This window comes from Catharus ustulatus, chromosome 6 (genome assembly GCF_009819885.2).
Source record: "Catharus ustulatus isolate bCatUst1 chromosome 6, bCatUst1.pri.v2, whole genome shotgun sequence".
NCBI classification, from domain to species: domain Eukaryota; kingdom Metazoa; phylum Chordata; class Aves; order Passeriformes; family Turdidae; genus Catharus; species Catharus ustulatus.
In genome coordinates this window covers 49,812,469-49,829,912 of record NC_046226.1, presented here as the reverse complement: position 1 = coordinate 49,829,912, position 17,444 = coordinate 49,812,469, and the positions used below count along the sequence as shown (strand labels likewise).

At 38.4% G+C, this 17,444-nt stretch overlaps 1 protein-coding gene across 1 annotated transcript in view; it reads left to right on the top strand.

Moving 5' to 3' along the window:
* The window catches only part of OTOG (otogelin), an 88,062-nt gene that overhangs the window by 52,296 nt on the left and 18,322 nt on the right, over positions 1–17,444 (top strand). The window contains exons 30-37 of the mRNA XM_033063836.1: positions 1,151–1,429; positions 8,562–8,679; positions 9,358–9,437; positions 9,833–13,548; positions 14,181–14,349; positions 15,275–15,411; positions 15,938–16,027; positions 16,396–16,579. Coding sequence (XP_032919727.1) covers positions 1,151–1,429; positions 8,562–8,679; positions 9,358–9,437; positions 9,833–13,548; positions 14,181–14,349; positions 15,275–15,411; positions 15,938–16,027; positions 16,396–16,579 — 4,773 coding nt within the window. The remainder of the gene's footprint in view (positions 1–1,150; positions 1,430–8,561; positions 8,680–9,357; positions 9,438–9,832; positions 13,549–14,180; positions 14,350–15,274; positions 15,412–15,937; positions 16,028–16,395; positions 16,580–17,444) is intronic.

The window sequence follows — 17,444 nt, the reverse complement described above, 5'->3', positions numbered from 1 at the left end:
GGCAAATAGAATTTGTGCCTTATGGTCCAGTTTGAGCAAATGGCATTTTGTCATTTGGTCATGAGGAATTTGTACAATCAATATGATGTATCATTAGAGGACGTTCTTGACAAAATGCATGTCTTATCAGTTTTAGGCAATTCATGGATAATGGAGAGTTTGGAGCATTAATGCTCTGATTGGCTATAGAGCAGGTGTTAAAAATCACACTGACTGTCCTTTGTTACTTATCAAAGAGCTACTTGCTACAGCCAATTCATAAAAAGGTATTCACTAGTACTGCTAGGTTTTTCAGATTATCTGAAGATTTCATGCTTAGAAAACAAGGTGGTCTTCCAGAAGTGTTATACCAGAATGTGATAATATATCCTTTTAATAGAGATCATTTGTTTTCTAAGCATTTTCTTTTTTTTTTTTTTTTTTTAAGAAATGCTACCCTGTCCTGGAGGGTTAGTTGATTTTACAGTAGATTAATGGCTGTTTTCAAGAGACTAGCAGAGTTTACAGCAAAATAGAATGAAGTAATTCTGTGAGCAACAGATGCCTGTAACAGGCTTAAGATCTGATGCCTTGCAATTGGCTGTACAGAGGCTGCTTGAAATCAGAAGTATTGCAGGGTAAGGTATCATGAAGGAACGTTTGCCAGAAAAAGAGACTTTGCTGTAATGTTCTTAGAGGGAGAGCTAGAGAGCTGAATGCAAAATACAGTTTTTTAATTTATTTTTAATGAAAGGCTGAGCTTTTAAGCTATCAATTCCTGAATGCAAATGTTACTTTTCAAGCTAGTTAGATGGAGTTAAAGTTTTTATTAAATAAATGGCTTAGTAAAGACTGTAAATTAAGTTCTGCTTGACTGCAGGGCTATATTCCTTTATCCTGGTGTGGGCAAATGTCTCAATCTCTTTGTATTCCTGTTGGAACCTGTAGAGTATTTAGAAAACTAAATAACCATCACAATCTAGCACTCTGCCATCCATACATAGTGTATTTTCTTACAAGATTCAGGCTGTTTTCACTGGTAAGGCCAAAGCCAATTTTCATTCCCCATGCTATTAGTATCAGTAGTGATACATCAGAATGAAATTGGTTTATTATGCATATATATCAGCAAATAAGTTCTATGTGCTCTCTTCTGTTTTGTTTTTTTCAGATTCCAGCTTGATTTCATTTGAAACAGCTGACAGACCAAATTATTTTCTTCAGCTGGCCTCCAATAATACTCTTGTTGTTTCTAAATGGAAAAAAATGGAAGATTTTCACAACAGATCTACATTTGTCATTCACAAGAATACATGGCTTTCGGGATACAGCTCCTTTGAGTCATTTGCAAAACCAGGGTACTTCATTCACATTTCAGCCTCTTCAGTTGAGCTTCTGAAGTACCATCATTCAGAAGAGTTCAGACTGTCAACCCTTTTTAAACTTGTAGGTAGGTAATTATACTTGAATGTTATCAACAGCAGTTTTCTCCCCGTGCAAACCCAGGCTAAATGGTGGCTAAATTTTCAGAGGTGATGAGATTGCTTACATCTCCCCTACATTACTGGGACCTGTGAAAGTCCAGGACACTCAGGCTCAAAATACTTTTTCCTGGGTATTGCAGTGGAGAAGATGAGTTTGTTTCCTTGTGAAAAACCATTAAATAGTTTAAAGCACAATTTTGTTTTATTTGCCAAACGGGTTTGGAAATATATATCCTAGCAATACTTGCTGTGGAGGTGGTAAGAAAATTCTTTAGGAGTAGAACATTCATACTCGCAAATAATGGATTCACAAAGGGAATTGGAAAAGAGCAGATCTCTAAAAGTTGAGGTGTGTGGACAACATTTTCTCTCCTTTGCCTGCTGCCAAGAGAGAGCTTTCTGTCCAGTACACTTTCATTGCTGACCTTGTGCCTCCTCAGGAGTAATGCCATCCAGTGCTAAGGACATGGCCCATAGGTTACACCTTTCAAACCTCATTTTCTCCTGAAAAACACCTTGACTTTTATCCACTACCAACTCAGAGATGCTGTGTCTGTTGGGATGTTGCATGGTGGTATTTCAGTCATCATCCAGTTGGAGGTATTCACCCCTTCTTGGGGATGCAGATGTTCATTTCCCTAATGAACAGATACAGCATTTGAATAGAACAGACTGCTGTGAGTGTGTTTCTGCCTTCCTGTGAGATTCCCATTCCCATCTTAGCTCCATTCCACTTAGACATTAGGATCAGAAATGAAGATATTCACTCTGAGGATCCCTTCATAGGAGCTGGCTGCAGAATGCTGCTCCTAAAAGAGCTGATTACAAAAACACACATTAAAAAAAACAATCATGTTAGTCAAGCTATATCTGTTAGGTTGTTTTTTTTAAAGACCAGTAAAGAAAAGAAATAATTAGTTTGAAATAATAATTAGTTTTTACATACTCTTAAACAAGTGGAACCATGCACTGAAATAAAGATGGACTTGGAGCTCAGGAAAAACATGCAAGAAGTTATATTGGTTTATAAAATAAAGCAAAGCAGATTATTCATGTAACTACTTTTTGCTTTAGATTTACTTGCCTTAACATATTAGATGCATGAAAGATATTCATTTATGAAATTCAGTGACAACAATTAAATGCTGAAACCAAGTGGAGTATGTATAATTCCAAAATCAAAACTTATCTAGCAGAAGTATTTTAATAGGTGTTCTTGGCAATACCATGTTTTAAAATCAACTGTTCATTCTCTGAAACCAAAGTGTGTTTTACAAGCAAAGAAGGAAAATTGAATATTGCATCAAATAGAGCATGGCCTGGCTGGGTTTTACAGTGACCATGTTGAATTGTGGCACAGACAAACCTAAAGCAACCTCTGATTTCTGTGACAGAAGAGGGCAACTGTATGCCTCGTGGAGCTTCTTGTTATCAAAACACTGAATTAAAGTGTTAATGGTGTCATTGTGAATCTGCCCATGTTTTGCAGTGCGTTGTGCTGACAGCCTAATGCAGCTGTTGACTGGCACACTCCAACTTCAGAAAAATGACAGATTTTGTCATTGCCAAATGCCTGTTGCCTCTTGACAAATTCTTATAATCACGGAGCTGTTGAGGTTTTTGAATGGCAGAATTAGAGGGCTAATGCTCTCACCAGGATGTTCATACAGCATTTCAAGCAAGGAACTTTTTTGGGACATAACAAAAATATCTCCTTAGTCTTTTGTCTTTGAGGGAGGAATGAAGAAGGTTAAAGCATGTTCCAATTCTCAGTGGTCATCCATTAACACAGAATGGTATGTCTTTTCAAATGTGAAGTCTTTACTCTCCAGTCATTATACCAAAAAATCCTATTTATGCCAATGGAAAACTAAAACAATTTACCTCAGCAAGTGGGATCAGATCAAATGATCAAGAGGTATTTCATTAATCACCACATCCGAGGGCTTGGGTTTCAGAGTTTTATAAGCAGAGGAGCATAGGGCTCCAATCTTTCTCCAGTGCACTTTCACAAGGGCCAGCCTGCTGATGTCGGGTAATTACATGGTCTAAAAATACAGCAGCATTTGTTTAAGTTAATGGAAAAGTTACACCAGCCCCAGAGCGCGCAGGCAAAGGCGTATTGGGTTTCCTGCTGACTATTGTGAATGCTTTGCATATTAGATCAGAAACTCTTGAACAGGGAACAGCTATTCCTGCAGAATCAGAGGATAAGTATCAGGAGCAGAATAATAGGCCCAGTAAATCCCCTTGGCCAGAAAGCTCCTCATGAGACTTCTTCATGCTCTGTGACGCACATTGAAAAGGAAGAATTTTGAGTGACCTGATCACCCAGCAGTAGACATAGATCTGTTTGAAGTCAGCTGATGTGTCACTTTTTCCAGTTTCATTGCAATAAATATTGTCACATTGGGATACACCAAGGCTGTGAAGTATTTGCCATAAGTCACTTCAAGTTTAAAATTGGGTTATTTTTATTATACTTTCTTTCTCTGCTGTCCTGTTCCCACAAACATTTGAGGAAATTGAGTAGAAAACTGAATTTTGAAATGTAGTGTGTACTTATTTGCAAGAAAATAAATATTTTAATTCTATTCAGGAGGTTTTTTTACTGGAAAATGAGCTGGTGTGCATTCAATCAAAAGAAAGAATACCCTTACTCTTACCAGATGGACATGCACAAAGGTGTCACGTAAGAGGGATCAATTCCCATTTGAGATTGCTGGGAGATCAGTGTATGTAGGGAATTGATGACCTTAATATGGATATAGCTCCTGTTTTCTTACCCTTTTAAAAAATAATGCACTCAAACTAGTTACCTTTCATCATTCATGGAATTGTTACCTGTTCAGGATCACTGAGTTATTTTTATTGAGTTATTAAAATGGGAGTTACCCCATATAAATTCTGCAACAAAATATTTAATAATACTGGTTATGTGCTGTAATAGCTAACTTGCTGTAAATACAAGGCCTGTTTTAGAGAGAATTTTCAGCTAAAATTAAAATACCAACTAACTATAGGCACTCTGCACAGAGGCATTTTTCAGTGTTTAAGTTTGATACAGAGCATTTTTGGTTCCTCTTAATCTTGGTATTTTAATTAACTGAATCACATTCAGAAACGTGGTGTAAACCTGAAAATTAAGTTCATTTTAACGAAGAAGTTCTTTACAAAACCATCTTTATACCTGAAGTCAGTTTTACACACGGTACTACTGACTATTTTAGTATCAATTTACTCTTGTCCATTTCCATCAGTAGAATTAGTTTTCTGGAGTGTCCTGCTTCACTTGTAATGAGCTGCTGTTGAGTTTCGTTTGAGCTCCTGGGCTTTGTTGTCCCAAAAGATCATGACACGGGCGCTGGGGTTGGAAAATGCTGAGCAACTGCTGTCGTACCTGCAAATCCCACGTGTGCCACTGAACACTTCTGCTTGGTAGCTCCTGCAGTCAGGCTGAGGTTACTGTGCAATAACATCTTTCCTTTTCATGCTACAAACACAAACATCTGACCTACCATTTTTGGCTGAACAAAAAGGAGGAGATAAAAGAGTTGTGTTAGCATTGTAATAGTAAACTGAACCATAAGTAGATGAGGGGTAGGTAATTACACTTTGCTTCCAGTGATGTTTTGGCTGGGCACAAAGTTTTAATTTTTCCAGTGATATTTGCTTACATTTCTCATTGCAGAAACTTAGAAGTCATGAGCAGGGTTTGTTACTAGTTTTGTGTGTGTTAAGTGGGTAGATAGGATTTCATGTTTCTAAACTTGTAACTGAGGAGACAGGCAATCTAAGTTACCAAGCAGAGTTTTGCCTCCATTATAAATAGAACTAATTCTAAAACAATTTTTGTGCCTATTAGATTTTTTGAAAAATTTTGCATTAAAGTAGCAAACAAGAAAAAAAGCATCAGGTAAGAATGAAAATACAAGTACTTGATTTTTAAAAATATTTTTAGACCTTTATTTTAAATGCAACCTTTTGTTAACACTGGAACATTTCAGATTTTAGGGTTTATTTTTAAGTAGCCATATTTTGAGAATAACTCAGATTTATTAATATTACAGAGATTCTAACAATGGCTAATTTTGTCCTGGTGACATAAAAGTCAGCTTAGAAAATTAAGGTCAGGTGGACTTGTGAACAGTAGGAATTGTCAACTCACAAAAAGAAGTGGCCAAGTTACTGAGAAAGGTGGTTGTGGCTCAGCAGAACCTCGTGGTCTGTCAGTGATACAATAGTAAAATTCTTCATTAAATGGTATCAGCTACTGTTGTTATCCCAGTTTTATTTTTGAAAGCCGTGAAGAAGAAAGTCATAAATTAGAGGGAAGAAAATGTTCCTCTGATGTTCAAGAAAGTGTGAAAGCAATGGGGCTGGGAAATATCTTTTAGCACATTGTCTTGTTGATACCTGGCATGTTCATAGCTGTTCTCCTGCGAGGGGTTTCTGTTGTGCTGTGTCGCGTTGATGTGCTCAGCTCCTGCTGGGTGAGAGAAATGTGGGCTCAGCTGGCACGTCAGCTGGAGCCACTGTCACCCAGCCCATCAGTCACCATCCTGGGAAGGATTTGCTGTGTCACCAAACAGGAGACAAATGCTGGTGGGCTTGACAAGGAGGCACATGGTCATCTCCAAATGCCATGAGGGGTCCTTTTGAGGAACACATGTCTGGTACATGCTTGATTCATTGTCCGTAGACTGTGTGTCATTGTTTGGTGGTGAGGGAGCTCTGCTGCTGCACAGGCTGCAGTAAGCTCGTGTTACTGGTTCCTGGAGGGGGAATTTAAGTATTAAAAAAATGGGAAGCATGTGTTGGAGGTGGCTGAACAGCCCAAGTGACCTCAGCCACTCCTCATGTGGCTTTCCCTCAAGGCCCTTCACCATCTTCAGTGCTCCTTTGGGCACTCCCTAACAGCTGAATGTCCTTTTTTGTGTCACAGTGATCAAAACTGCACACAGGGCTTGAGGTGAGGCTGCACCAGTGCAGAGCAGGTGGTTTTGGGCTGTTTTTGTTTTCTTTAGTTTTACCGTGGCTTGATCCTTGGGATGCTCAGGCATTCCAGAACTTAGGTTGACAATAGTGAAAACTTTAAATATGATGAATTACTGAACTGGTGTTTTCTTAATACTCTGAAGAATTTTCCCACAATTCATAACAGAGCACATATATCATCATACCTTATGGGTTTACAGAGACATCCTGAGAACTTTCTGAGAAAAAGGAAACCAATTCATACAAACACTCATTTCTTGCTGTAGTGATTTGGTGTGCTCTTTAATGTAGTCTGAACACTAAAAACTCTGGTACAGCTTGGCCTGGCATACTTAATTCTCTAAAATCCCTTGACTGGCAAATCAAATGTTCGTTGGTTCTACAGCTCTTTGAAAGCAATTTTTTTATGATCAGGTTCACAAATTCTTCTGTTGTCCATAGCTCTTTTTGTAGAAGTAGAGACAATATCTGAGAACAAGCACGACTTCATTCTTGACTGAAAGCAGCATTTATGAAACACTCAACAAATGCTATGCATTTATGTGGAGACTCACCCTAAATGCTGCCAAGGCATGCAACATCACCAAATTCTGTGAGCTTAGTCTGTAGGAAAGCTTGAGGAAAATGTGGCTATCATTTCATGAAAGTCTAAGTTCATTCGGAGGATGGGAGATGGTATGTTATTCCCAGAACTTGGAAGTGTTAATTCACAGTCACTGTCCTGCTAAATTGAGAAGCTATCAATCTTCATCAAGTTACAGTCTGTCTTCTCCAAGTTTGTACTTCTATTGTGTTTGGAACTTACTATGTGGTTAGTGGTGAGTTCTGTGGCCAGAGTTAAAAGTTATGGATTTGTCTCCATACTTAATCTAGGGTAGACTAATGAACGAGATTTCCTAGATGCAACTTGGATTTGTTTACTGTTATCACTACTTTTGGTGATTGCCCATGCCAACAGGTCTCTATGTTTTGTCTTTCTGCCATATATCTTCTTTTTGTCCTTAAACCTTGTATTTCTGCTATGTATTTTTTGTCCTTAAACGTGGTATTTCTGCTATGTATTTTTTGTCCTTAAACCTTACCACTCAAACAGCCTATGCATACAAAACCTCATACATTGGTCACCAAAATGTATGGAAAAAATTCCCTTCCTTCATCAGATTTTTGTAACTTATGTTGGTGTCACCAGAAGAGGTCACAGAATTCAGTCACATGTACTTAACTTCTTATGAGAACGTAAGAAATGTGTATTTTACTGTCATAAGAATTGTGTTTTTAAAATCAGTGACAAATTACATTCCTGGATAAAATGAGATGTAAAAGGGGTAACACTAGATGGCAACACACACACTCTTTTGTCTAAGTTTGATTTCTCTTTTTAAGAGAATTATTTTTATTTTAAGAGAAGACATTAATGGTTACTAATGACAGAGAGATAATTACTTATAAGTGCAGATTCCCTTAATTGCAGGAAAATAAATTTCTGAGTATCTTTGTGGGAGATTTGACTGTCTTCAGGAAGATGGAAAAAAGCTACTCCTTGAATCTCAGTCAAGCAAATATCAGGAAAACTTAAAAATACTTCAAAAACACAAAAGTGGAAATTCTTTCTAAGTAGCTAGCATTTTCTTTCTGGTGTGTAATATAAACTTTTATTAAGAGCAGTTTCTCTTAGTAGGCTCTGAACAACACTGCTCTGAGCTCAGGTTTACCAGTTTAAAGGGGATTCATATATGATGGTGGTTGTTTTCTGCAGGCATAATTGTACAGAAAATGTCACTGCCCTGCCCTGACTGTTTTTGGAAGAGCTGGGGTGGGCAGGGACTAGTGCAGGGACTGAAATCCAGATACATCATGTAAATCTGGCAGGTGTTGGAAGAGCCACTAGGCTAATCCAGCACTGTGCAGGAAACTGTTTTGCTGGAGATGGGGGAGGGCTGGAGTGCATTTGAATTTGTGTTTCTGTTATGTGACTTGAAAGTCTTTCAATAAACACTGTGTGTGTAGATGCTACAGTGAATGCAAGACATGCCTCTTAGTGGTATGTATCTGTGTGTGCTTCCAGAAACATAAGAATAACAGATCTTTGTTGTTTTTCAGACGTCAAATTTAAGCTTCTGTCCCGTTCCACGTGTGAGTGGCGTTATGATGCCTGCACGAGCCCTTGCTTCAGGACATGCAGGGACCCTTTGGGACAAAACTGTCAGACAGTACCAAAGTAAGGGTCTGTGTTTTTATGGACAAGTGTGTAATTTAGGCAAGATGTTTAAGCAGGATAATAGGAGCATGAGGGCCCAAATGTACACTTAATCTATCAGGACTGTGTTCTTGGGTGAGTAGGTAAGTGAAAGAGAAAAGAAATGGAATAGAACTTGATGCTGCAGCCACATAAACCTGACATTGCAGCCTGTAGGGTACTGTCAGGTTCTGGAATAACTGCTATTTTTGTAACTTTCATTTTGAGAGTATTATAGAGTATTAATAAAGAAAGGTTATCACAACTTTGTTTCAAACAGTTGTGCCCCTGCTTTTCCATTAGGTCATTGCAGCAGTTATATCTGGCCTTGCTTTTTCCTGTCAAGTGGAATTTGTGCTAAATCCAGTAAAACTGACACTCAGATTTTGACATGTAAAAATACTGGGTGTTTCTTATAGCAATAGTGTTTATTCTTGAACCTGTGACTGTTCATTTCAAAAGCTGGGTGTCACAGAGTTCGTGCTTTCCCTTAGATCTGAGTGGCACCGAGGTCATGGCAATGACATTTTGGAGGAGTACACTGAGGTGAACCAGACTGTCTGCTTAAACATACTGTATATATAGATTGTTTTCCTGTAATTAAATAATTGATCCAGAAGATACTATTCAACTTGTTAGTACTAATTGTTTTTCTTTTAGAGTGGAAGGATGCATCCCTGCCTGTCCTGTCAACATGTTGCTTGATGAAATCACTCAAAGATGCGTGTATTTTGAAGACTGTATGTCTGAAAACTTACATATATCATGTATTAGACTTAGCTTAGTAATTAATTAGTTCTTTAGTCATAATTTCAAATATCAGTTGCCTACATGTGTGTAACTGTGACCTTAGTAATGTGAGCCTCGAGCTCACTACACATACATTTTAGTTAAAATAATTTAATGCCTCAAAAATATGAGACAAATTTTAAATTAAGAAATATCTTCTTTCCTCATAAAACATTGCAGGAACTTTTAGATGCCTAGGAAATTATTTAATGAATTTCTTTTAATTTTTCTAGTGAATTTTAGAAGTTTAAAGGCAATTGAAATGATCAGTTATATGAGTTAACCTAGAACTCCATCACTATAATTATTCGTGAATTTCAGGCTGTTTTCTTGTGTCTGATTTCAGGTGTTGAACCTGCAGATGACAGCCCACCTTTGCTTCTCAGCCTTCAAACCTCAGCAGTTCCACACCTGACCCCAAGTGCAAGTTTGGCAGTGATCAGTGCAGAGGTGACTGCATTTCCTGTACCTGAAGCAAAGGACACAGAAGCAGCACTTGCTACAGAATTGCAACTCACTGCAACTACAGGAAAACCAGAATTTTCGGCTATTCCATCCAATAAAACACTTCCAACCTTAACTTTATCACCAAATATTTCTTCACAGTCAACAGAAATGACATCTGGGAGAAGCACTACAGCAATGACGGGGACAACAAAATCTAATATAAGCTTGTCTGCTTCTGTTGACGTTTCTCCTTCGTTTCCATCCACTTCCAGTTCAGAAACTTCCACAGGGATACAACTGGTCAGTAGTGGCCCCACTAAACTGCTGGGGGCTACAGAACCTCAGACAGCAACTGCTACACATGCAGTGACCACAAGAACAGAATCAGAGAGCAAACCAATTGCTACTTCTGTTTCTACTGGGGCACCACTTAGAACGACAGAAATGCCAGTCAAAACTAAAATAATGGAGTTATCAGAAATGGCCACGAGAACGCTTCCCACGAAAGAAGCACAAGTAAAGCAAGAAGGACTTACAACATTTACACCCAGTTCATTTGAACCAATAACAGAAAAAACTACTGCTTATGTGCCAGAGTTTTCTACATCACCTCTGGATGTGTCTTCATATACACCACCAGTAAACGTAACAGGAACTTCAGAAAGGACAAAAACAAGTGTAGAACAGTCTTTTACCACAGTAGCTAATGTTGCAGTGACATCATTTTCTCCTATACTGACTACTTCATCTTTGTTAAAGCCAGTGTCTTCAGCAACAACAGAGGCAGCAGCTGTTTTAACCAAACAGAGGGTGATGACTACATTTTCACCAACATCCATGCCACCTGTTTCATTAGGAAGGACAACTACAGAACCTCCTCTTGGAATGGTTCAACACCTGACTGGTACTCCAGAGGTTCTTTTCACTACAACTCTAGGTCCAAAGATGACAACTTTACAAACCCAAGAGAGATCATCAGAAACAACTTTATTATCATTTACAACTCATAAAAAGGAAATCCCAAAAATAACATCTCATGTGGAGCATACGTCAAGTTCCTATTTCCCTCCCTATTCACCACATCCTAGTTCCAGCACTGAAAAATCCTTCATTCTTTCTACAAAGAGACCTGCAGTGTCTGTTCCTACTCCTTCAGCTTCAGGTGAATTAAAAAAAACATTTAAAACTGTTTCAACTACTGGATATCCTTTACACATGGCTCTAAACACAACTGAGTTCCTGACTACATTGTACACTAAATATCCTGTCATGGCTGAGACTATCAGAGTGACACCTTTGTCTGTTGAGGTAACATCCAAAATAACATCCCCTCTTGAAATGGCCACAAAGTCAACTTTGTTTTCTGGAAAAATTTCTACTGAATACAAGTCAGCTCTGATTTCAAGTACAGTGAAGACAGGCACTCCAGCATATTCAGGTAGTGTTACCACATCAGCATTGAAAACCAAAGAAACCATCACAGCTCCTTTTGTAGCTACAGAAAGAGAATCACTTCAAAGAACATCAATCACTGGATCTCCACTTGCTCTCCTTAGTGAGACTGAAACCACATTGTTGACAACGCAGCCTGAAAAATCACAAATAGAAAGTATTGCTACCATCTCTACTGGAAAGCCATCTGCTTTGTCTTTTTCACCATCAGGTGCTCTAATCTCTTTAAACATTTCTCTTCCTTCACTACCCTCAGATAGAAAAGAAGCATTGCTGACAACTCTCAGTCCCTTGCACACATCCCATGAAATAATCTCTTTATATCCTAGAACAACTATACAAAAACCTGTGTTAACAACAGAAAAGACCTCTGCCATCCCAACTTTCTCTATTTTTTCTTCTATATTAGAACAATCAAGTTCAAAAACAACAGTAACAGATGAAAAAACATTAGTGAATATCACTGATGCCACATTCTCCCCAACCTCTGAATTCAGCAGTCAGCTCATAACAACCCAAAAAATGACAGACAAAGAAAAATCCTCTCTGTCCCCTTCTGTTGTACTTCCAGTAACAAAGTCTTCATACACTTTCTCGACCTCTGAGTATCTAGGAGATAAATTATTTTCTTCACCTTCTTTAACACAGCTGCTACCAGAAGTAACAACTGCACCAAAATACTCAGAAGAAACTAAAATGGTTTCTACAGCATTAAAACCTGCAGTCCAAAGTGTAACAGAAGCAGTGAAACTCCCAGAAGCTGCAGCTCAGCCATCCCTGCCTCCATCTTCAGCAGCCCCCTTCTCCTTGCAGACATCTTCAGGAGCTAAACTTCCAGCACAAACCACAAGGACCACTGTTGTACCACCTTCTTCTACTCAGAAGACTACAAAACTTGATAGTCAGACCTCTGGACCTTCACTGACAAGGCAGGTTCACCTGTATCCTGCAGAATCTCTGACAGAGCCCCCTGGTCAGCCACAACCTGTTTTTGGCACAACTGAAGCTACAGTAGGACTGACTTCCTTACACCCCTTGAAGCCCTCACTGCCTGAAGGCACTCATTTAAGTGTGTTACCTACCTCAGTGGGTCCTACCAAAGTTATTTTACCAACTCAAAAGTATTTGCATTTAACAGATTCAGTCACGGAGCCACTTGTATCAAGAACTTCTGTTTTGCAGCCTACAGTCCCAGCTGGAACAACAGCTGACTTGGTTTTTGGCACCAAATTTCCCCCTCTCTCACCAGAAGTGCTTGCTTCTTCCTCTGTAACAACAATTAAAAAAGAACCTTTTCCTTCATTTTCCACGCAGAAGGCAGCTACAGATCTAAAACTCACACATCAGGCCTCGTTTACTAAATCCCTTGATTCAAAACAAACACTTGAAGCATCAGCCTCACCAGATTCTGAGTCAACCTCTTCAGTGGTTTTGCTACCAGGAACGACAGAAATTCCTGTTGGGTTGGGACCCACATCAGGGACAAGTGGCACAGAGGAAACTGTGGTGAAGGTCACGCCTTCAGCCAGCACCTCCAGTTCCATGATCCCACCAAGGACAGCCTTGTCCCCTGTGGCCCATTCACCAACTGCAGCTTCAGCCTCTCCAGCAATAAGCAGTGCTGGGCAAAACCTCAGCATTGCATCAGCAGCTTCAGACAAAGCAGCAGCAGCAGCAGGCACAGAGCCCATCTCCAGCTCTCTTGCTGTTCCTACAGAAGCAAAAGGAGCCATGCCCCTGGACACAGTGAGGTCTGAAGAGTCAGAATTAACAACAGGACTGCAATCTGTCCTTACTCAGGGTGTTGCTGTTGCACCTCAGACATTTCACCCTCTGTATTTCACAAACACAGCTTCCCTTCAGTCCACTGTACATTCACCTGCTGAATCAAAACCTTTCTCTTCTACAACTCCATCATCAGTCAGTGCTACTCAAACTTCAAAATTTGAAATAACATCTGAGATGCAAACACCTTCTGTGAGTTCACTGGTAATGGTATCTGATCATCCAAATGACACAGCAGCTCCATCAGTTTCCTCATTTACATCTTCATCTACCAAACCATTTCGTGGCTTGACTGCAACATTTTCTGATGGACTGGCAATAGCTGCAGCATCCCCTTTTATGTTGCCTCAAGAAACAGCAACTCTTCAAACTTGTACAGTGAGTTGATATGAATAATTACCTGCCTGCTTTGGAAAATGCCTTAGTTACTTTTACATGCTGATTAAGAAATAAAATTGTGAGCCATGCCTTGATCTTTAGGATTTAGAGCATCTGTATCAAACAAGGGAACCTGATTATGTTGTCCATTATATCTGAAACTTTGAATAACTTCATTATGCAGGACTCTCTTAAAAATGTTATAACTGCACTGGGTTTCAGGCTTCAGTTTTCTGTATGCGATTGTTACAAGAATGGCTTTTTTGCCAAAATGTGGTATTTCATATTGTCCAGTGTCAGTGTTTTGTCACATTGCCCACATTTTCCAGACACTCCTGTTATCATTCCTGCTTGTTTCCTTCCGTATTTTCCCTTTTCAACTTTTTTCATTATAAAGTTAAAAATTCAGTAATGCTGTTCTCATCTTTGCTATAGGACAAGTGTTAATCTGTCCTCAGAATGGTCAGGTTTTCAAAGGTGCTCTTTGCTTGTAGCTTCCATCAGCATCATGGGGATCAATAAGTATTCTGTGCCTGAAGAATGTGAACCCCTTTTTCAACAAAAACAATACAATATTGTGATACTAACTTGGTGTGAATGGTAACTTTTCTCTTTTACTGAATCTGCCCTAGCCAATCACAGAGAGTGAGTGCATAAAACACATTTGTTTGGATGGACAACTGATCCAGGTTAACAAGTCACAGAACTGCCCATACAATGCTACTCAGCCCAGCTGTGGAGTTTTAGGATTTGCTACCCAAACAAATGGTGACAAATGCTGCCCAAAGTGGGAATGTGCATGTAAGTTTTAATCTGCAGTACTTTTGAAGTACATTCAGGTAACAATTTAATGCATGTGTAAGAAGGATGAGAACTGATGCTCCTATACCATGGCATAGAAGATGCACATTTTTTGGGTTACTCATTGTCTAAGGAAATTTATAACAGTACTTTTACATGCAGGAAAATAAATACAAATGCTCCTTTAATGTACTCACCGTTAGGTATTTGCAGTGGTTATGTTTAGGTCTGACTTAGACACATTTTGTCATCTCTCTAATCAGGAGACACCTAATCAATACAGATTTTGGTTCATTTTGTAACTGCTTCAGGATGAAAAGATACCTAGACTGTTAACTACTACTGTTAGCAGTCTGGGGACTCTGTTCTGCCATCACTCCCATCAACTACCTACAAATGGTCAGAAAGAATCCAAACCTTAAGGAAAATTCAATTTCATCATAGCAAATAAAATGTGCAGAGATAAGTGATTCTTCTGCTTAGGCTTTAGAGATTGAAATAACTTGGAGTAGAACTCCAAGTCCACTGAAACACAAAAACTTTAGCAATAAGACAGAGGAAAAATGAAACTTTTCACCTTAGGAATAAAGACTACAGGGGAAGCTGTGGATCTGGCATGATCTGCTGTTACTCGTGGTTTTTCTTAGTTTGAAGTTTCTAAAAATTGCAGACCTTTGTTGGCTAGAACTACCAGGAAACAACTGATTGCAGAGGTCTGCAGGTTGTCCCTCTGAAAATATGCAGGATTTGCTCTCCATTTACGAAGATGAACCAGTATCAAATATGTGAAAATTTGTGCTGCATATATGAACCTCTAAGTAAGCTAATTCATCTTATACAATTTATTGGTTTATCTTCATATTTTGTAAGATTTATGAGAATTCTGAAGTAAGTTAGAAAATAAATTTACTTCTTTTTTCCTTAGGTCGTTGCACCATTTTCTCTGATCTGAGCATTGTAACCTATGATGGAAATAACTTGGCTTTATTCAAAGAAGCATCCTACATTGTTAGTCAAACTCCAGATGAAACTATAACCATCCATGTCCTTGACTGTAGAATGGTAACTAACATTTATCAGCTAACAAAAGGTGTCTGTTACTGCTAATAAGATGTATCTGAAAGGCAAGAGCATAATAATACTTTAAATTCAATATTTTCTGTTTTATTCACCCTCATGTAGCTCAGGAAGTATCCATTTATTCCTGATCCATTACTTCTGTGCTGTACATGTCATACAGATTTATCCTTCTCAGTCTCATTCTTGCTGACCTTCAGATATATGGTTTGTATTTTTTGGTCCAAGCAGCTAGTCCACCCTATTTTTTCCTTGAAAACCTGTACTTCTGTTTTAATTCCAAGATTGTATGATATAGCACAATTGCTGAAAACAGTGAGGTCATAGTCTTTTGTTTGTTTATCCAGATAAACTCTGTAGTCTTGACTTGAAACTGCAATCAACACTGGTTTTCCTCTCAATAGTATAATCCCCAAAAATCCTCAATTTCCCAGTACCTAAAAACAGTAAGCAACTAATGTATTCAGATTTTGCACACCATGGCTGTCATGTATTTCTACTTTCTCTGCAGAGTAATTCAAACTCGACTTCTTTGTGCCTGGCAATGTTGAACCTAACGTATGCATCAAACCAAATTGTTATCAGTCGTTTGAGCAGAAAAGTAAGTATTTTGAGGGGTTTTATTTTCCTTTAGGTGACACCTTATTTCTGCAGTCAGCTGCCTCCTCACGTGGATACCGAGGAATAGAATAGTACACCATAGGTTATATGATTCATTATTCCAATTTTGCAATTAAGTAAATTTCTCCTGGTGAATTCAAAGAACCAAACTGTGATCCAAGAACAGTTAACCAGGTAAGCCTCAGAGCAAGACATATAAATTTTCAGTACTTTTGGTACCTGTATTACCTTTATGGAGGAAAGCCTGACTTTTCCTGAAATTAATTCTGACTTAGATTCCTAAGCAGTCAAAAAATCTGGTTTTAGTCCTTCTACCTAATAATTACCTCTCTTCTGTATGTCTTTTAGATAACAGTAAATTCAAGGTCTGCTTGGCCTACTGTTAGAAAATATGGATACAAAGTTGAAGATTCAGGCTTCAAGTATGCAATTGAGACCCCAACGAAAACCAGAATTCAGTGGTTTCACGACACAGGTGTGATGATTATTGAGTTGAATAGAACCAGAGAACCAGGAGCTTTGGGGCTATGTGGTAAGTATGATGTAGAGCAAGAAATAAAGGCTTTCAGATGCTTTGCTAGGGAGACACATTTTCCTAATTACATAAACTACTGATTGCAGGATCTGTCCCAAAAATTTATTGCAAATTTTAAGATGCTATTAAAATTAATCTGTTATTAATTTTGTTTGTTGAAATTATATTTGGTATTTATTCCTCTTACCACTCTTTGCCCAGAGTGTTGCTTCTGTTGTAAGCTGTTCAAGCCACAGGCATTATTGCAGTTACCAAACCCAAATAAGACATGTGTAAGTTCATAATTTCAAATACAGTCATTTACAGATTTAGTGTTTGATATCCATCTGATAGGAAGTAGTACATGCTATTTTTAGTTTCTAAAGGTCAGAATTCCCAGGAAATGTCAACTTTAGAGACTAATCTTAGTTTAACTGCTGGATGAAATATTTTAGAGGGAATTTCTTAATAATGTTGCATTGTATTAGCTTTGTTCAGTCATTTCCCCTGCTTTCTTTTTTTTCTAAAAAAGTAGAACCTTGAATAACCTGGTGGTGTTACAGTTTTTGCAAGAATGTATTTGCTGATGCAAATCCTCACTGCGGTAGCTGCATCTATAAATTCATCTGTAAATTTATGCTGTAAATTGGAGCTGGAAATCAGGATTAAGGAGATCATATAATTACAGTGGATATCTTTCCAATTTCAGAAAGGGCAAATGCCTGTAGCTCAGTATCAAATACCAGGAATAGCTCAGTCCAGTTTCCAGTCCTGCTGACAGAAATGTACTTCTCACAAAGAGACTTTGAATTTTACACCCTTTTGAAATTTGATTGTTATCTCTTATTTGCCCTAACTTCTGTTTTCAGTATTGTTCTCACTC